The 20,103-nt window shown below is 42.5% G+C and overlaps 1 protein-coding gene and 1 long non-coding RNA gene across 4 annotated transcripts in view; both read left to right on the top strand.

Annotated features, from left to right (window-relative positions):
* The first annotated feature begins 2,844 nt into the window (after positions 1–2,844).
* Dpys (dihydropyrimidinase) overlaps positions 2,845–20,103 on the top strand; it is a 76,910-nt gene continuing 59,651 nt past the window's right edge. Inside the window, exons 1-4 of one of the 3 annotated variants that reach the window (XM_074069026.1) lie at positions 2,845–3,188; positions 15,391–15,549; positions 18,067–18,246; positions 19,484–19,673. In XM_074069026.1, coding sequence (XP_073925127.1) covers positions 2,925–3,188; positions 15,391–15,549; positions 18,067–18,246; positions 19,484–19,673 — 793 coding nt within the window. In that variant the 5' untranslated portion in view covers positions 2,845–2,924. Of the gene's footprint in view, positions 3,189–4,000; positions 4,165–15,390; positions 15,550–18,066; positions 18,247–19,483; positions 19,674–20,103 lie in introns of those variants that run through there. The other 2 variants (XM_020167686.2, XM_074069025.1) reach the window with 2 other exon arrangements.
* LOC141421713 (uncharacterized) lies at positions 4,171–12,582 on the top strand. The gene is made up of 2 exons (XR_012446384.1): positions 4,171–9,413; positions 9,535–12,582. It is a non-coding gene; the product is annotated as an uncharacterized lncRNA (long non-coding RNA).

Genomic DNA, 20,103 nt, shown 5'->3' with positions numbered 1-20,103 from the left:
GACTTGCTCTTGTCATTAAAAAAAAAGATGTCCAACCTCAGTAGGTATAGGAAGATGTGCAGATAAGAGGGGCCACACTTTGCCCTCCAGCTCATGGTTTTGCTTCTATACTGATTTGCCTAACATCTAGATCATCATTTGCACTAATATGTCTACATCACCTTGGAACAGTGTTCTGAGGACTGAAATTAGTGAATGGTCTCTCAACGCCAACCAGAGCATCTCAGGATTCCCAAAAAAAGCTGCAGTAAATCTCAGGAGGTTCAACATTTGACTTTAGACCTTGACATCAAGTGTTTTGTTGTATTTGTAGGAATAAGAGCAATTCTGCCAAGCTGGATAACTTAAAGCTAAAAGTAGACCCTTGGTAACCTGGCTATGGAGTGTAGAGTTACCCAATGCATAAATTACAGGTTCTAGAATAAAAGCCTTGCATCTAACATTTGCTACTGTATGACCTCAAGCAAATCATTTGACCTCAAAAGGATTATATGTTGAAGGGAGAAATCCTACTTAGCTCACAGAGTTGTCATGAGGAATAAGTAAAATAATGCAGTGAAGAATTTGTCCCAGGACTGTACTGATATGAGTGTTCAATAAACTTAGCTACTGCTTCTGGTATTGTTTCTCAGAGCAACTATTTTCTCCCCAGGAGTAGTGCTTCAGGGAGGCATCCCCTCTGGAGTTGTACATTGACCAGCTCTCAACAGCTCTACAGTCCAGTGACCATTTCTGCCTGTCTTGCCTGTTATCCCTGAGCAGTGATAAAATGTTGTTCAAAGACTTTAAAACCACTCTTGCTGGAGACTAGGGTGTAGCTCATTGATAGAGTTCTTCCTAGCATGCATGAGGCCCTGGGATCCATATCCAGTTATCGAAAAAACAGAAGAAGGGGAAAGAAATAACCAGTTGGGTAATACATAAGCAATAGAACTTTATTTTTCAAAGGTCTGGAGATGGCAAGTCCAAAATCAAGGTGCCAGAGGTTCTGGAAAAGACAACTTCCAAGATGGTGTCATGGAAGGGCAAATGAGTCTTGAGTGAAGTCACTTGTATAAAGACCTTAGTCCCATTCACAAAGGAGGAGTCCTGGTGACTTAATTACCTCTGAAAGGCCCCACTTCTTACTTCTATTGCATATATTGTTTTGACATAAGTTACGGAGGGATACGACATTCAGACCATAACAACTGCCATGCGTGGTCTTCTGAGTTACACTCTGCAAATAGTTCCCTTTCCAAGCTTAATTCCTTAACCCAGGAGGAGGAATCAGAAATAAAATAGTCCTGAATCTAAAAAACAAATTGTCCAGTCTCAAGTTCACTCATCCAAATAAAAGAGTCTCATTCTAGAAATATACTCTGTTCTCAGACTCACAAAACTCAAAAGCAAAGAGTGAGTCTTACAAGCACTTGTCAGTCTCTTTCTCACTTTTTAGTTGAGAGGACCCAGGTTCTTCAAGGTAAGTGACTTGCCCATGCTCTATTCCAGAAGTTCACCTCAGAGCCAGGATTAAACCACCTAATTCAATTCCTCATTTGATTTTTCTCCCACCTCTTCTATGCTACCTACTCCCCAACTCCCACTTCTATCACCCATCCAGGTATAAACTCAATACACTACCAGGAAACTCCATACTAGCATGGACCAACTGGCAGGTCTAGGCCAGGACAGTGACTGAATAGGGCAAAGAAAATGGAGATGAGGATGCACCAAGGATGTGTGAAGTGGAAATGTTGGTTAGAAAGAGAGCCAGCCCTTTCTGTTAAGCACTTCTCTCTGGATTTTCTCTCCTCTCTTCTATTGCTGTAGGTGAGTCTAAATAAGCCATTTACTCTGCTTCCATGACATTCCATCAGCCCCTTTTCTGATAAAAGTTTGCATTAATTAAATGTGGGAGGTTTATTTTTGTATTGTGTTGTAAGGCATTTCATGATATAAAAATGCTAAGATAAAGAAACCTTTAAAATCATTCATCTGGACAGTCTGAGAAAAGATGTCACCACAGTGCTGACACCCAATCTTATTCTGTAGGGTAGCACTGACTTGTGGGTTTCATTATGTTTATAATTACCCATTTCACCTTCACACAAAAGGTCCCTTGACAACAATCATATAAACTTCCTGGGGAAGTAAATTTGTACACACTTGCTGACTTGTTGAGGTGCATTCAGATTCACCATGGTATTTACTTCTCCAAAATAATCTGGAAAGCATGAACAAGAATTCGTTTTATGAAACAGAAAACTGAGGAACCAAGAGGGTAAGAGATTTCCTTGGGAGACCTCCATGCTAGTTTTGAGGAGCACAAACCTAGGTTGTTAGTTACAATACCTGCTATTGTCCAAGACAAACTTGCTGCCATGTGTTGTATCATTAAACCCCAAAAAACAGCTGAGGCCAAAATTTGATCTCAAACAGATGACATCTTTGGGTCTGAACTTTCACACTTGGAGCCTGCTGATGACTGAGATAATAGGATGGTTTGCTAAAACCAAAGAGCAATCCAGATCAGGTGGCTCTGTTATGACTTAGGTGCTTTGCTGGGGACAATGCTGTCTGTTCTCTGGTCCCTCCTCAATAAATAAAAGGGGAAAAGGGATTTCTTTCTTTCCCCAAAGCACCTTTCTTATGATGGAAAACATTTCCCTTTCTCTCAAAACCCCAACATCTTTTCCTTCTACTGACCCAGGAACCCAGTAGGACACTTGGACTCAGGGCGACAGGACACGTGGGTCCTGGGTGTGGAAGCCCTGCGCTGACCTCCTGTTCTGTCCCAGCCTCTGGCTCCCTCCCAGTCCTCCCCAGGGGTGGAGCGCGCACCTGGGGCCCGTCCATATACCCTTTAACCGAGCTCTCGGGGAGGGAGTTGGGGACTGTCCCCTGGGAACTCCAAGGAGGGTGACCCCTGCGCGCCCCTGGCCATGGCGGCACCGTCGCGACTCCTCATCCGCGGGGGTCGCGTGGTCAACGACGACTGCTCGCGGGTGGCCGACGTGCTGGTGGAGGACGGCGTGGTGCGCGCGCTCGGGCGCGACCTGCTGTCCCCGGGGGACGCCCCGGCCGGGCTGCGGGTCCTGGACGCGGGGGGCAAGCTGGTGCTGCCCGGCGGCATCGACACGCACACGCACATGCAGTTCCCCTTCATGGGCTCCAGGTCGGTCGACGACTTCCACCAGGGCACCAAGGTAGCTACGGCCTCGGGATGGAGGGGACCGACGGAGTGGGCCAGGGCGAGCTGTGGGGTCCTGCGCGGGATCCCGCTGGGATCAAGGCATTCCCAGCTCCCCGATCCACGCCATGAGGTTCCTTGGGGTCCCCCTTTTCAGTGGCTTCAGCCCAGCCAGCTCTTCCTTAACTTTTCCCTGTCTCAACCCCTTTAATCCTCCCTTTCCTGGTGTTGCATGTAAGTCCACAGAGCTTTTGTACTGTGCGACCTATAGAATCTTTTTTTTTTTTTAAATATAGGCTCTCCCAGTCATTTCTTCTGGCTCTCCATCCCAGCCAAAAGCAAATGAAAGACCCATTCACCTAGAAGGGTGACTCCAAGAGTAGTGGGAGGGAGGGTGAGGTCTGAGTGGGCTGGAGACCTAAGGCATCCACGCCCCTCCTCTACCCAGCCCTGGAGGAGTAACACAGGGGTTTAAGGGAAAATATTTCAAGAATGGTGGCCCAGCATTCGCTGGCCCTCACACCGAGGTGACCTCGTCCCGCCTCTTCTCCCCACTGCTTGGCTCAGGAGCCACGGAATGTGGATCTTGATTCTTGCTGCTTGAAAACCCTTTGCGTTAGTTAGTGATGGTGTAGGAGGGCAGGCAGATCCGTATTCCCAGGTGGGAGAGGCTGGAGGTTCTGTAAACAAACACCTAGAAGCTTTGGCCAATGAAAGGAACCTTAGACATTTCCACTGTGCTCCTAAAAACAAGACCAGGAGATTAACAGTTCAGCTTTACAGGCAACGGTCAAATCCACTTTCAGCACTTGGGTGAAAGGCAAACCCACATCATCCTCGAGTTCTGTGATTTGGTTGGCCTTCAAAAAAAAATGGCTCTTTCCAACATGAAGATGTACTGATTTCCTTAAGGCCAAGGCTCATGACTCAGGAACGTGTGTGAGGTTACCCAACAACTACACCACAACGTGTGAACCGGGTCAGGCTGTCAGGTATTAACCAGCAGTTTTTCAGAGCAGTTGAGATGATCCTTACTTCCTGTACTGTCCTGATTTCCAGTAGTTTCACTCAAACTTGCTCCCTTTCTCCCTCCCCTCCCTCCCTCCTATTTCTCCTTCACTCCCTCCCTTCACTCCCTCTTAACTCTCCCTCCCTCCCTTCTTCCTTCTTTCTTTCCTTTCTTCTTTGGTGGAACTGGGGATTGAACTAAGGGCCTTGCACTTGCAAAGCAGGCGCTCTACTGCTTCAGCCATACCTCAAGTCCATTTTGCTCTGGTTATTTTTGAGATGGGGCTCTCATGAACTACTTGCCTGGACTGGCTTCCAGTGAGGGATCCTCCTGTTCTCACCTTCTCAAGTAGGTAGCAGTCAGCTAGGATTATAGGCATAAGCCACATGCCACTGGCTACCTGTCCCTTTCAACTTCCCAGTCCTCTAAGGTTTCCCATAATGTTTAACAGAAAGATGAAAGGCAGGTAGATTTGATGCAGAGAGGAGAGCAGACTCTAATCAATTGGGGGCAGTTTGCCCAAATCAACATTTGGAAAGCTTCTTCTAGTTATTTATTATTGACATTTGTCCTCAGGTCAATAAAATCTTTTTGGATGACAAATCATCTGCTTTCAAAATTGGAAAACTTTGTCTTGAATACATCCTTTTCCCTTTTGCTAAAAAGTAATGAACTCATTTTTACATTTTAAGTGAATTTGTCAGATATTAGAGTAATTCACGATAAGTAGAACAATCATAAATTAGGAAGAAGAAAAAATTTGCAATACAGTGTGCATCCTCTGAACAATCGCGAGTGTTTTGGTGTATTGCTTTTATGGTTTGTTTGTTTGTTTTTGTGGAATCAGTGTTCAGAATTCAAGGCTTCATGCTTGCAAAGCAAGCACTCTTTACCACTTGAGCCATACCGCTAGTCCATTTTGCTCTAATTATTTTGGAGATGGGGTTTTGCAAACTATTTGAGGCCACTCAAACTATGATCCTCCAGCTCTCAGTGTGAAGTAGCTATGATGACAGGAATGAGCCACCAGCACTCGGACAGCCTTTATGCTTTTCGGTGGATGACACTATACCCAGTTGAGACTATAATTGCACCTATGTGTATGAATGTGTTTGGGTGCTTACCTGTATGTTTACAGTTACAGTGTGAGCCTTTTCTGTTATCAAAGACTCATCATTAGCAGAGTGTCTGGACTCCCTTGAACATTTGCAGGGTGGGGAGAATCTGTTCCCTGCTAGCAGCTGCCAAGGCCATGAGCAGCATTCTCTTCCTCCAAGCTGAGCAGTGGTTTTCATCCATCCTTCTCTCCCATCAGGGCTCCAGATGAAGCAGCCAAGAAGACGAAGTTGGAAAGGTGTGGGGAGGGACTTTTCTTGTCTTTCTCAAGGTCAGCTATGTGTGCCCTGAGGTCCTGAGAGCTGATTCTTTGACTTCTATGTGTTCCTTAGATATTCCGGAATTTTTCTAGCAATTTGCAGCTTCTGCCTTAGAATTTGGGTCCTTGACCTGTTGCCAACATGTGAACGGATTTATCTAACAGCTGATTCTCTAGGCATTTCTGTACTTACAGATGGTCAAAACATTAAATAAAAATGTGTTCTTCATGTGCAGGAAATGATGTGATCAGAGAGAGTAAGGTTGAAGGTTTAGCAAACTCAGAATTCATGCTGAATATTAAGCCAAACTCACAAAAGGGCTGGTTGGCTCCCAGGAGATAACAGCTGTCACCCCAACAAACAGATGAGGGACACAAAAGGAGCCACTCAAGTGCCGGCCTGAGTTCCGGAAGAAGGGCACCATAGAATTCTTTGGTCTTCTTTCCCAGTGTTCACAACAATCCCCAAGGCAATGTCAGTGCATCTCTGGTTTGAGACATTAGGGACAAAAAAATGTTTGTAAGTACTCGTAGTATTATTTGTTAAACTTGAAAAATGTCTTCCTATTAACATTGAGAAGCAACTTTTATTTTGTTGAATGCTTACTACTTACCAGCCACTACTCTAAGGCATGCATTATCTTCCTCCATCCCATTCTCTATTTTTTTACAACTGAAGAAATTGAAACAAGTTACCTGCCTGAGCTCGCATACCTAGTAAATGTCCAAGTAAGTGGCTTTTCAAATTTGCTACAGCCTAACTCCATCATTAGAGCTCTTACCTATTTGGCTCTATGACTTTCCAAAAAAAAAACACCTAAAATTCAGATTTCTTACAGTGGCAAATGATGGGTGGGAAAGCTATATATGTGATATGTTGATATAAGATGGATTTCTCAAAAATAAAACATAGTCATCCTCAGGAAATCCATTAGCCCTTCACCTTCCCAAAGCTGGAGGCAGTTAAGGTTATCAAAATAAATACATATTGCAGGCATTGTATTTGTAAGGCGTTCGTGCATGCATTTATAGTCCTCTCCAAGGGTACAGAAGTAGGCACCCTAAGTACAGAAAGCTATAAAGTAAAATGATATATCATGCTTTCAGGAGATGGGCCCCCAAGGTTAGACCAATAGCTGTTTGCCTTCTGCAACTACCAGGCTGATCATTTATAATATCTGACAGATAGAAAGGATATTGTTTGTGGTATTCTGTTTATTGATCACTGGATTGTGAGGAGACCCAATTTAAAAAATGAAATATAGGTCAACTAAAGGTTATATATTTTGTAAATCTAATTAATTCATGTCAGACATTGGTTTAAAGCTTGTGATTGATATACTTGATTACAGGTAAATGCTTTCTATCTGATGTAACTAATGGAGACAGTTCTGCTTTAAAGAAGTCATATTTCATTTTGTCGTTTTACATGAGATGGACAGGGGTCTTCCAATAATTCAATATTCATGAGGAAGGACAATGCGATTTTTAATTCAGTGGGTACTGTGAATTCAACAAGCTTGAAGGAATCAGAACTTTGCTTTTACTCCAGCCTGTGATAAGAACATACGAAGTATAAGAGTTTGGTAAGTTTTCAAATACATATGTTTATATTCAGACACAGACATGGTGGGAATGGGCAGATTCATATTAAGAACCTGGTAGAGTCAGTAGCTAGCAGCAGGGCCATCTTTTTAAAAATTGGGGGGCCAGGGGCCTTTGGCTCACGCCTGTAATCCTAGCTACTCAGAAGGCAGAGATCAGGAGGATCGAGGTTCAAAGCCAGCCCTGGCAAATAGTTCGCAAGACCCTATCTCATAGAGCCCTTCACAAACAAAAAAAAAGGGGGTTGGTGAAGTAGCTCAAGTGATAGAGCACCTGCACAGCAAGTAGGAGGCTCTGAGTTCAAAACCCAGTACAGCCAAAATAAATAAAGAATAAAACTTGGGGGAAAAACACAGCTTGTTTTTTTCTTTCTTTTTTAGTAAAGGACAAAAAGTTCTCAAAATTATTAAAAAAGATTATTTTTTGCTTTGGAACTTTTTGGTGAAATGTCATGGAGGTGACTGCTTGCAAGGCAGGTGTGACTGTGCACACACTCGTGGTTGCATTCATAGTTTCTCACCTCGTACATGAGCTCTGCTTTGGAAACCTGGAGAGCCTTTGCTGTTGCTTGCGGAGAGCTGGGCTTCAGTGGGGAGGCAGGTGGCTGATCAGGTGACTTCCGGCAAGTCACTTCCTCTTATTTCCTTACCTGTGAAATGTGGCATTTGTTGGATGAACAACTCAGTTAAAGTAATATTGTCAGACTTTTAGGATTCTTTTTTGTTTGTTTGTTTGTTTTGGAAGTCCTGGGGCTTCATCTCAGAGCCTATACCTTGAGCCACTCCACCAGCCCTTTTTTTTCAACATAAGGGCTCACGAACTATTTTGTCCAGGCTGGCTTCAAACTGCAATCTATCTGAGCTCTGCTAGGATTACAGGTGTGAGCCACCAGCTAGGCTTCTTTTTAGTCTCAAAAAATTAGGGGCCAAGTGTGCTGGCACATGGCTCCAGCTACTCAGGAGGTGGATCAGGAGAATCAAAATTTGAGGCCAGCCCAGGCCAAAAGTTAACAAGACTTCTTCTTAACCAATAAGCCAGGTTCAGTTGTGCATGCCTGTAAACCTAGCTATATGGGAGGCATAGATGAAAGGACTGCAGTCCAAGGCCCACCAAAGGCAAAAATGCAAGCCTCTATCCAAAAAATGACTAAAGCAAAAAGGGCTGAGAATGCAGCTCAAGTGCAAGGATCTGCCTAGCAAGCATGAGGCCCTGAGTTCAAACCCCAATACCATTAAAAAGAAACAAGTTATAAAAACAATATGTACTTATCATCTGGCCCTTAAGAAAATGCTTAAAACATTAGAGTCACCCAGTATACATTAGTTGAATGGATAAATTGCTTTTTTAAAAAAGGAAAATACAGAGGAGAATAAAGAAAAATAATATTTGAGTCACCTATAATTTTAACGTTTTGCTACCCACTCTTTGGATTTTTCTTTTTGCAAGGATGCATGTTTTCATTCTAGTAAGTTGTTTGCAGTCCGCCATGTTCATGAAGCCCTTCCCTGTGTCTGTAAGTATCATTGGAGAACACGATTGACTGTGGGCCCATTATCCTCTCTGGGAGATTTTTCTCTCTACCCTCAGAATCTCTTTAACATCAGGGAGCACTTGCACCTATACTCAGGTACCCCAGCTCGAGCGGGGCACAGGGTGCAGGTGATAGAGTGCCTGCCTATCAAGCACGAGATCCTGGGCCCAGATATCCCAACCTGAATGTCCAGAAGGACCTTCCACCCGGGTGCTGCAAGTCCCCTCCTTTCCAAGCACTCCACCTGTCTCCCTTTTTCTTAAGCATTGGATGGCTTAAAGCAAAAGGAAAGCATGAGAGGATTGGTAGTGGCAGTTATGCTGGGGCATGTGCATTGAAGCTGAGTTTCCATTGTCTCTCTGAGGCCTCCCAGGGGGGGCTGAACTCCAGCAGTGACCTACTCAGGAGCACACCCTCTTTGTGGCTTTCTTTTTTTCTCTTCCCCTTCTTGCATCTTCATTCCACTGTACTGATCCAGTCATGAGAAGATGAAGGGGGTATGGGTGTATAACTGGAGTTCTAGGTGAAAGGCCCAACTCTGGGGTTCCACATGTCAGATCTAGCCACTCACCCCAATACGCTGTATCGTTTGCTACAGTACACACATCACTGGCCCCAAAATGCAAAGAGATGAGCAGTGGAGAAGAACCAAGAAAGATTCTTTCCATGCCACAGGCATGCTCTGGGAAGAGGCAAAGTAGCATTTCAGTCCATCTTAGGGGTACGTACATGAGCTTCAGGTTTAAATAGACGAAGAATTGGGGCAGGGATAGAGTTACACCTGATTAAGCAGTCCTGCCAAAGTGTGTCTTGGTTGGTCATTATTTCAGTTCTGGTTTTAGGAAGGATTGCAGAGAAGTTATCATCCCTGTCATCACTCCCTGAACCAGGGGAGCAATCTGGTTCGCAGGAGGCGATCATTCCTGCTCCAGGGGTGCAGCCTTATCATCACAGGTGATTGACCTCATTTGGGGGGTGGTCTGTGCTGTGAGGCTCTGATGCTCCTTTCCTTGGGGGTAGTTTGGTCCCTTGTCATAAAAATGTTGTCATTCAGTCCCATCTTTCCTGGAACCCAAGGTGACTCCAAGAGAGAGACTCAGAGTAAAGGAGACAGAAAATGGAAGCAGGGAAGCCAAGCTCTTTGCTGCTTTTCTTTACCTCATGGGCCCAAGTGAGGAGTCAGTGCTTTTTAGCAAAAGTAGTTTCTAAGTACCTGTTAAAGGCAGGGCAGGTGACAATACAGAACATGGAGGTGGCCAGGTTGGGGGTGCGGGGGTTGTCACTGGGGTGGGTTTGAGGATTCAGAGAAGAGGAGATAGGTGTCAGGGGGAATTGTTAGGTGTCTAATAAGTAATTGGATGGATAATAATGTGACTAATATTTCAAGTTTGGGGAATTAAGAAGTCAAGCATGGACGGCAATGTGCAGGACTTCTCTGCACAGCTGGGTGTGCTTCTGGATTTGGGGCATAAATTGAACTTATGGAGTCATTTCCATAACTCGTATTGATGGCTGAAAATACAGCTGAGCCTTTCTCCCTAAGGCTCAGCTCTACTGTTGGGTTTCTTTCTGTTTTACCTGGACAAAGCAGGTCCTGTGATGGATTTTAGTGAAACAAAGTCACATATTCAGGAGAAGCTTAGAAACAAAAATTTGGTGGCACCTTAGAAGGACAAAAATGCTTTGGGATCTTTTCAATAATGATTTATAACCTAGCACATTCTTCAAGATAAGCTCATGCTATGTACCAATGTTGGGTAACCTTTGCCTCCATGCAAGTTCAGTTGCATTGTACTAGACACAGCACAGGCTCCTCTGCCCCCCACAAGAGAGTTTTGTATAAATCGGAAGGTTTTCAAGGGAGAACAGTCAAGGTAATTAGGAGCTGAGAGAATTGATTTATGAGCTGAGATTAGAAAAGGTAAATGCATCTCGTTTGGCTAAACAACAAATAGAGCTAGTAAAAACAAAGAGAACCATTAGGCTTCCTACAGCCACAGCCAGGAGTTCCAGCCTGGCTCTGTAGTGCCTTTAAATCCATTCACAGTCTAGTGGGGAGGAGAGGAAGGAAGAGTGAGGAGGAGAAACAGAACAAGCAGAAGCAGAGGAAAGATAAGACTGCCCCTCTCCTTCTCTTCCTGCCCCTGGTGCAGGTAATTAGGACTGCCGAGCTTCTGGGTTCTTCATGTGCCTTTGAGTCACTGCCCCTGAGTTTCCATCGGCTGGAGGCTTCCTTGAGTGACCCTTTGACCATCACGTCTTGTTCTTGTTCTCGTTTTGTTTTTTTGAGACAGGGACTCGCTATGAGGCCCAATCTGGCCTTGAATTTGCCATCTTCCTGCCTCAGCTGCTGAGTGCTAGGATTACAGGCAGACACCACCATGCCTGGCCTTGACCATCACATCTTCAGTCAGTTCTGTCTACTTAATTTATGTATCTATCATGTACAAGTATGCATGTGCTGGGCCCATGTATGTATAATTTTTTATGAAAGTTATGTTTTTAATAGAAAATTTGGCAGATATTGAAAATAAAATTCAGCTAGAGGAAAATTAAAGTCACCTATAGTCATACTATCCAGAAGTCACTGCTGGAAATGTTCGTCTTGGCCCAGTACTGTCATGTGTTCATGATAAACATTGGTGTCCTGGAATATGTTATTGTGACTCATACCCCATCCTGCTTTTCTCTCCCCACTCTCAGCCAACCTCAGGATCCCTCCACCATCTCCTTCAGGGTCACTCCCACTTCTTTCTCTTAACTTTGATGGCTCTTCAGCAGACATACTACTTGTAAATATCACTGAGCAGACAAGTGCCCGAGCACCTCACACTGAACTCACCAGATGGTGCTCCTCCTCTGTCCACTCGGCTGCCATCTTCTCAATCATCCCAGTCAAATGTCATCAGGCTCTCCTTTGCCCTGCAAAGAACACTGCCCTGCCCCGACTGCCTCCTCTGGGCTCCACAGTTTTGTACAGTCCCTGTGGCTTAATGCTGAACTTCTGATTCTCCCCCTGGGCCTTCACCTCCTGGGTTCACTTTTCCTAGAAGCCAGGCTCTGGAGCCTGATGACTGGTTCTATCCTGTCTTTGTCCTGTGAGCTGTGAGACCATGGCCAAGTTATGTAAAGGGTCTCTGCTCAGTTTCCTTTTCTCTAAAATGTGACTAACACTACTGCAGAGATATCCAGAAATTAAAACACACCAAACATTGGAGTATTTCCTGACTCCAATAGGGAGTAAGTGCTCCCTATGGGTTAGATATTACCATAATTATTGGTGAATTCCACATGTATGTCTTACTCCTAATTTATATCCAAGCTTCCTCTGATCTCTGGGCCTTTTCCTGCTCTGAATTCCCAGTGGTTCTTTCTTTGTACTTCTGCTAGGAAGCTCAGTAATTTCTGCCTCCCTTTAGCAATGTCTAGACTACTATTTATTGTAGAAGCAGATTTGTGGCCTGTTATTTCAATCTATTTTATTACAATTATTCCTTACTCATAGTTCTGTCACACACACACACTATACATTTCTCAAGGGCAGAATCTTTGATTATTTGGGTGACCCTCCCCCTTGCTTCCTTCACTCCCTGTAATGACTGAATGTGAGACTCTTTTGATAATAATTTTATTAAGATGTAATTCACATGCAAAACAATTCAGTCATGTAAGTTGCACAGTTCAATGGTTCTTAATATATTCTGAGTTGCAGGGCTGGTGGAGTGGCTCAAGAGGTGCATCTGCCTAGTAAGAATGATCCCCTGAGTTCAAGTCCCAGTACCACAAAAAAAAAATCAGAATTGTGCAACCATGACCACAAACAAACAAACAAAAAAGCTTAACATACTCTGTAGCTACCATCCTTTACTTTCGCCATTCCTTTCAGTCCCGAGCAACCACTATTCTGTTTGTGGTCTCTATGGCCTTGCCTCTTCTGCACATTTCATATAAATTGAATCATGATGCAATATGTGATCTTTTCTGACTGGATCCTTTCACTTAGCATCACGTTTTCATGTTAGTAATTTCATCCATGCTGCTGTATGTGCCAGCTCATTCCTTTTTATGGCCAAATACTATCCCATTGTGTAAGTATGCCATATTTTGTTTATCCATTCATCAGTTGATGGACATTTTGGGGTTGTTTCTCCTTTTTGGCTATTATATGAAAATACTCTCGACTATTTATGTATAAGTTTTTGTGTGAACATATTCTCACTTCTCTTGGATATATACTGAGGAGTAGAATTGCTAGGTCATGAGTTTCTAAGAAACTCCACACTGTGTCATTGTACATTCTTACCAGTTGTATACAGTTGATCTTCTGTATCTGGATTCTGCACCCATGGATTTAAAACAACTATGGATCAAAAATATTTTTAAAATTGCATCTGTGCTGAACATGTCCAGATTTTTTTCTTGTAATTCTTCCCTAAACAATACAGCAAAACAAATACTGCTTACACAGCACTTATACCATATGAGGTAGTGTAAGTAATCAAGAATGATTCAAGGTATACAGAAGGATGTATAGATTATACCCAAATACTACACTATTTAATATATAAGGGGCTTGAGTATTACAGATCTTGATATAATTGAGGGGTCCTGTAACCAATTTCCCATAAATAATGGGGAACAACTAAGTCTAGATTCTTCACATCTCACATGTGGCAGACTTTTCATAGGGAAAGAATAGAAGGAATAGTTTTTCAAGTTTGATTTTCTAGTTTAGTAGATCTAGTAGTGTTACACCAGGGAGACACCTAAAGGAGGAAGGTGAGAAGATTAATCTATATTCAAATAAAAATACAAAACCTGAGAAATTTGTTCTTGTCATTATACCAAGATGAATTTTTTAGGAAATGCAAATATGTATTGTTCTGCATGAATAAGGCAATGTTATTTAAAGGTGGAGACCAAGTATAGAATTTTGCAAAAAAGTGAGGCTTTTAAAGAACAAAAAGAATTGGAAAAGGGCCAAGTGACTTAAGGAAAAATAAAAATCTATTGAAGTAAGCAAGAAGAGGAGGTAGAGTAGAGCTGGCATGCCTGGTAAGGTATGGAGCATTCAGTGTCTCTGGGAAGCAGTGTGGGGAGGATTTAGGGTTGTTGTTGGAGAGGCTGGGGGCGCGGCCCCTCCTGTGTAGCCTCATGATTACATTTCAGGAAAGGAGATGAGATGATGCATGGAAAGTGGAAAAATTCCTAATTCTAAAAAAATGGTTCAAATGCTTATGAGATGTCATGAACTGAAGCTTGTAAAGCACTTGCCATGAGTCATCGTCTGCCCTAAACACCTTGTATACACCATCCGGGTTCCATCTTCTATGGCTCAGATGCAATTATCATCCTCGTTTTGCAGATGAGGAATCAAAGGCACACAGAGGTTAAGGATTTGGTCAGAGACTACAGCTAGTAAGTGTGAATCTCTTTGTGCTGCAGAACCAATGAGCCTCCAGGGTCCCTTCCCCAATCTTCAGTGTCACCATTCTTCCACATCTCTGTTTGTTTTCTTCACCTACATTGTTTGAGTACAACAATTAAAAGCACGTTAACCATGCTGTGAGTTTAGTTTAAGTGAAATCAATTAAATAACTAGCAAACAGCATTTGATTTAGCAATAGTTTTTAAATTAGCTATAATGTAATTCAATATGTCAGCAGGTGTATTGAGTTAAGGCACCATGCAGGGACTCACAGACCGGGTTCAGAAGATTAAAGTTTATTCTGGAGACAGGAAGAAACATGAAGTTTTAAAAATTCTAGTTTTATCTCAGTTGACACTATATAACTACACAGGTATGGAGTATACCATGCTGTACGTATTCATTATGTACTGATAAAATCAGAACAACTAGCATATCTGTCACCTCAAACATCTATCATTTCTCTGTAGTGAGAACATTCAAAATCTTCTCTGCTAGCTATTTTGATATACATAATACATTACCATAAACTATGGTCACCCTACTCTGCAATTGAACACCAGAACCTATTCCTCCTATCTAGCGGTAGCTTTGTCCCCACTGACCAGCTTCTCCCCATCTCTCCTCTCATCTGTGATGTGGAAATATCTTCTGCAGTCAGGATCTGTATGGGGTAGGGTGCAAACAGAACTGGAGAGATAAGGACCAGTCAAGAATCTGTTAAAATAGTTCAGGTGAGAGATGAGAAGGATCTAAACTAAGCCCAGAGCAGTGGGGATGCATAGAAGGCACAGGTATAAACCAAAGAAAGATGAAGGAGTTACCAGGTGTTTTCAGAGGATGGAGGACAGATCCCGTATGCTTCCCAGGATTTGGGGTGGATCACAGAGCAGCTGGACATACAATTCACCAAGACAGAACCTAACAAAATGGATTTTTATGGTAGTGAATATAATTTCTTGAGAAGAAAAAACATTTGAATCTGTTCTACTTTTCAATTCTTTTTCCTTTACAGTTGTCCCTGTTTACTTTGGGTCAAAGCCATTTTCATCTTCTCAGACTTACTCTTTTTGCAGAAACAACTGCACCAGTTTTAATACTTGGAACTTTAATTCATGGGACTTTTATTATGGCCCTCTGGGTCTTTAAGCAGGCAGCATCTGGACTCATCAGGTTTACCCAAGTGCTTGCAAATGCACATGGTTTTCGGTAAAAAATGACTGAACTAGAAATTGATGACTGACTTGTCGAAATCCTCTTGTGATTCCAGGCTGCTCTGGCCGGAGGCACCACCATGATCATTGATTTTGCCATTCCACAAAAAGGTGGCTCCCTCATTGAGGCCTTCGAGACCTGGCGAAGTTGGGCTGACCCCAAAGTCTGCTGTGACTACAGCCTGCACGTGGCAGTGACGTGGTGGAGTGACCAGGTAAGGCACCTGGGTTCTGGTTTGTTCCCTTCAGGCCTCTTGTGTTTGGTCTCTACAAGAGCAAGGAATTGTCTATGTTAAAAGACCAGAATCTATAGACATTGTTTGCTTCCAGGGTGACTGGAGAATTGGAGGGATGACTTCATTGCATGTGCTTTCATTCCCTTGGGATTCTGAGTCATATGAAAGATTATCAATTTAAAAACTAAATTAAAAATATCAGGTAAAGCCAATAAGATAAATCCTTTATGCTCACTCAACAGCTTCTCCTAATATTTAATCCATGAATTATAAATGCTTTATGTAACTTTGAAAGCACTGATTTCTCTTATTCTCAACCTCAACGTCCCCAGGATCTTTTAAACAGTATGGTCCTGCATGTTAGACCCTCGATTTGAAATGTTTAATTTTGGAAAAAAAAATCAAGGAAATTCTAAATTTAGAATTACTTCAAACTGGACAACTCCATTCCTACTCCTGACACCTTGCAAGGAAAGGGGACAGACCGGGACTATTTCCAAGGCCCTGTCCCAGTTGTGTCCTGACCAGGGGCTATTCCTCTATGCTCTGCCTGTATTGTCACTTAGTAATGGTTCACAGTAGAGCTCTAACCAAACCTTCCATGCCCACTGGACCATGGAAGAAATGGTAACTAGATTCAGAGAGAAAAGACAGTTTCAAGAGGTGTCAAAATACATTAATTTCCTGAGGGCGATCTAACCAATGTACAGTGTAAGGCTATTTGGAATTTTTACAATGAGTACCCTCTGTACAGTGAATATATCCTAATAAAAATGGAAAAATACATTAATTTCTCTGTATGTAAATTTGTATGTGTACTTGGAAGACACTGTTACTAAGGATTTAAATCACGGTTTATTTCTTCACCTTAGACTTCATTCAGAAATCTCTTTGCCAGAAAGTCTCACCATAATGATGACATTTTTTGAGTAACTTATGCTCCCACTTCCCCTCCAAAATTGGGCTTTAGACACCAAGTTAATATAAAACAGGTAATCAATCTTTAACAGAAAGTTCAGCAAATAGCAAGGTTTACAGTCCACAGCTCAAGTTGATTTTTCTCCAAAAATGCCATGTAAGTGATGTATCTCTCCTCCCTCCTTCCCTTTCTTCCTTCCTCCCTCCTTCCTTTCCTTCCTTTTTTTCCAGATCACCTGGTAAATATTGTTAAAATATAGATTCTGCTTAGTTGCTGGAACTAAGTACCATAGACAGAATAGCTCAAACAACAGAAAGTTATTGTTCCACAGTTCTGAAAGTCAGAAGTCCAGTTTGTTGGCAGAATTGATTCCTTTCAAGGGCTGTGAGGGAAATCTGTTCCACTGCTTTCCCAAGATTCTGGTGTGTGTGTGTGTGTGTTTTATTGGAGTTTGAACTCAGGGCTTTGCACATGTGAGGCAGGTGTCTACTGCTTGAGCCACACCTCCAGCTCCATTGCTGCAATCTTTTGTGTTCCTTGTTTTGCAAAGCACCACCCCAATCTCTGCTAAGGCCACCAATCACACAGGATTAGCACCCACACCAATGACTTCATTAATTACATCTGCAGTGACCCTATTTCCAAATAAAGGGCAAAGACTTTAACATATGGATTTTTGAGGCACACAAGCCAATTTACAACAATAGGACAGTGTGGTTGCACTTTTTGATTAGTAAGTAAACCCTTTTTTCTTGTGTTTATTAGTCATTTGTATTTACTCCATGAATTGTTGGTAATATGTTCTCCTGGGTTGTTATAGTTTTTCTTATCAAGTTGGAAGGACCTTTATTAATTAAGAGCAATACTCCTATGCTTGCTACATTTTTGGTTATTTGCATGTGTGTTTTAACCTACAGAAGTTCAACTAGTTTTATTTGGTCACATCTACTGATGTTTCCCTTAAATATTTAATCCATTTTTAAGTCTTGCGTTGGACCTGCAAAGGCAATTACTAAGCTAGTTTTGATCTTCACTTGCTCCTTACCCTCAGCAACCCTGAAAGTTCCCCTGAGAGCTTCTGTCTGCTCTCACTTCCTAAGAGCTGTGTGCACACCAGGCACACATGTGCTGAGCCTGGACTCATCTCCATCTTCCCCTCCTTCTCTCTCTACCAACACACCCTTCAGCTTTGCCATCCCAGCCCGAGCCCTTACCTCCCATAAGCTCCGATTCCTTCCAGATCTACTGTTGCTTCTGTTGCTGCTGTATGGTTTCACCTTCATTTTCTAGAATAATTTCTTCAAATAGGGAAATAGGTTCAGAGAATTTTATATCCAAGTATAGACAGGAAGTACTTTGGGGGAAATCTATTAACTTTCTCATGTTTGAAAATATCATAGCAGCAGCAATTTATCAGATGAAATAGGATGTGAAGCAGGAGGAAGACAAAGTCTTCATTTCATTTTTCTAGACCTAAACTGTTGTCTTTACTTGGTTCTATTCTGAATATAATTCTTTCGGAGAATGGTGAAATTACCATTTAAATTAAAGGGATTCCTGTTATTGTTTCTCTTTAGGTTAAAGAAGAAATGAAAGTCCTTGCTCGAGACAAAGGTGTCAACTCTTTCAAGATGTTTATGGCCTATAAAGATCTGTACATGGTGAGGGACACAGAGCTGTATGCTGCCTTCTCTCAGTGCAAGGAAATTGGAGCAATTGCTCAGGTGCATGCAGAAAATGGAGACTTAATTGCAGAGGTGAGCTTTTGTATCCCAACCCTTCTACAGAAATGAAAACCAGCATAACTTCAGGTGAAGACCCCTGGCCCTAAGAAGGTATATTCATGCAATGCATTGGATGGACACAAATCCAGACACTCATTTTTCTGAGACAAATACTGACTCAGTTTACTTGAGTCCCCCTGCTGTTGGTTTTATTTAGCTAGTGTGCACACATGAGTGAATGAGAATTTCCTCTTTTCAAACCAGCTACCTCTATTAGGCTTCAAACATGTGCTATTATAAAAACCCAAAGTTTTCTTTGTGTCCCTTGGCCCTGGTTTGTTTTTGTTTTTTTTTCAGTAGCTCAGCGTACGGGATCTGAAGGCTAAGTGTGGATACATCACTGTAATTGGATGACTTAAGCAGTAGGTTACATAGTGTTTAAAGCCCTGCTCTTTTCAGAAACTGGGTATTAGGACATGCTCAGAAGGACCCTAGATGATATTTATTTCTCGTTTTAGTTCCATTACTAATGCTGAAGGGTACACCATCTGCAAGATTTAAAGAGCTGTCTCTTACCCTTTATATTAGCTGATTTTTTTTTCTCCTCAGGCTTAGCTTCCATTAAAGTGAGGGAGACTGAGGCTCAGTGGCCAAGAGGCGGTGGGAATAATTGAAAAGAGAGCATGAACTGTAAAAATCAAACAGAGCAGGGTTTCACTTGACACTTCCGCTTCCTGGCTGCATGACATGGGCAAGTCATTTCACCCTCTGAGCCTTGACTTCCTGCCCTTTCATGTAAGGAAGAAATAAAAAGTAGAGACAGAGAAGTAACAGATGTAGTAGCGTTTAGTGGGTTGGACTGGGGAGCCAGGGAAAACTAGGATTTAATAAAAACATAGAAGTAATTCTGCAACATGTTACAATGAGCCACTTCAGAGAGGCTCTATATTGTTTTATTTTACTTATCTGAACTGATTATTAACTCTTAAATAATGGACATGGCTTGCCAAAGAATATCCTTAGAATTAATCTCCTATCTTTTCACCTGGTTAATCAACAGCATTTAATAATGAAATATGCATAGGAAAAACTAACATATGCTATGAGACTACTGAAATGACTTTTACCAAACAGGCACATTCTGTACACACACACAAACACACACGCACGTGACCTACTACACCTAACAGATCTAAACGTCCATCAGCACCTTTAATTTATAATAGACTAATGTATTTGTCGTTAGCAAACCTTCCTGCTGTCTTTTTAGGGAGCAAAGAAGATGCTGGCGTTGGGAATAACAGGCCCTGAAGGCCACGAGCTGTGCCGCCCAGAAGCAGTGGAGGCAGAGGCCACCCTGAGAGCTATCACCATAGCTGGCGCTGTGAACTGCCCGCTCTACATCGTGCACGTGATGAGTAAATCCGCGGCCAGGGTGATCGCAGACGCGAGGAGACATGGTAACTCCCAACAGACCCCCGATGACCACTAGGATTCTCTAGACCCCGCATCCTCTGTTTTTGCTTATGAGAAAACTACACGTGGATTTCCACATTTCTTCCTTCCTTTTTATCTGCACTTTTCTTTCTTCTTTCATCCGTATGTAGGTCTGTTTTTCTCTCCTTTCACTCATTCTTTGCTCTTCCTCCAGGCTCCTTTATTCTTATCCTTGAGACCTCAAAACTATTTCTTTTGCCTCATGACCCCATGCTCAACACCATAAGCAGTGCAGCTAATTTTAATTTTAAAGTTAACTCTAAAGAGTCTTCCATACCTCTCAGGCATCCCCACTCACCATCCTAGCACCTGAGTCAAGACAGAGCAGGACACACAGTACACACTCCAAAACGTTCTTTTGAATTGAATCAATTTGTTCGACTGCAACTTGGG

Source organism: Castor canadensis, chromosome 3, assembly GCF_047511655.1.
Source record: "Castor canadensis chromosome 3, mCasCan1.hap1v2, whole genome shotgun sequence".
In the NCBI taxonomy this organism is placed as follows: domain Eukaryota; kingdom Metazoa; phylum Chordata; class Mammalia; order Rodentia; family Castoridae; genus Castor; species Castor canadensis.
The sequence above is the reverse complement of the archived record's forward strand: the minus strand, read 5'-3'. Positions and strand labels throughout refer to the sequence as shown.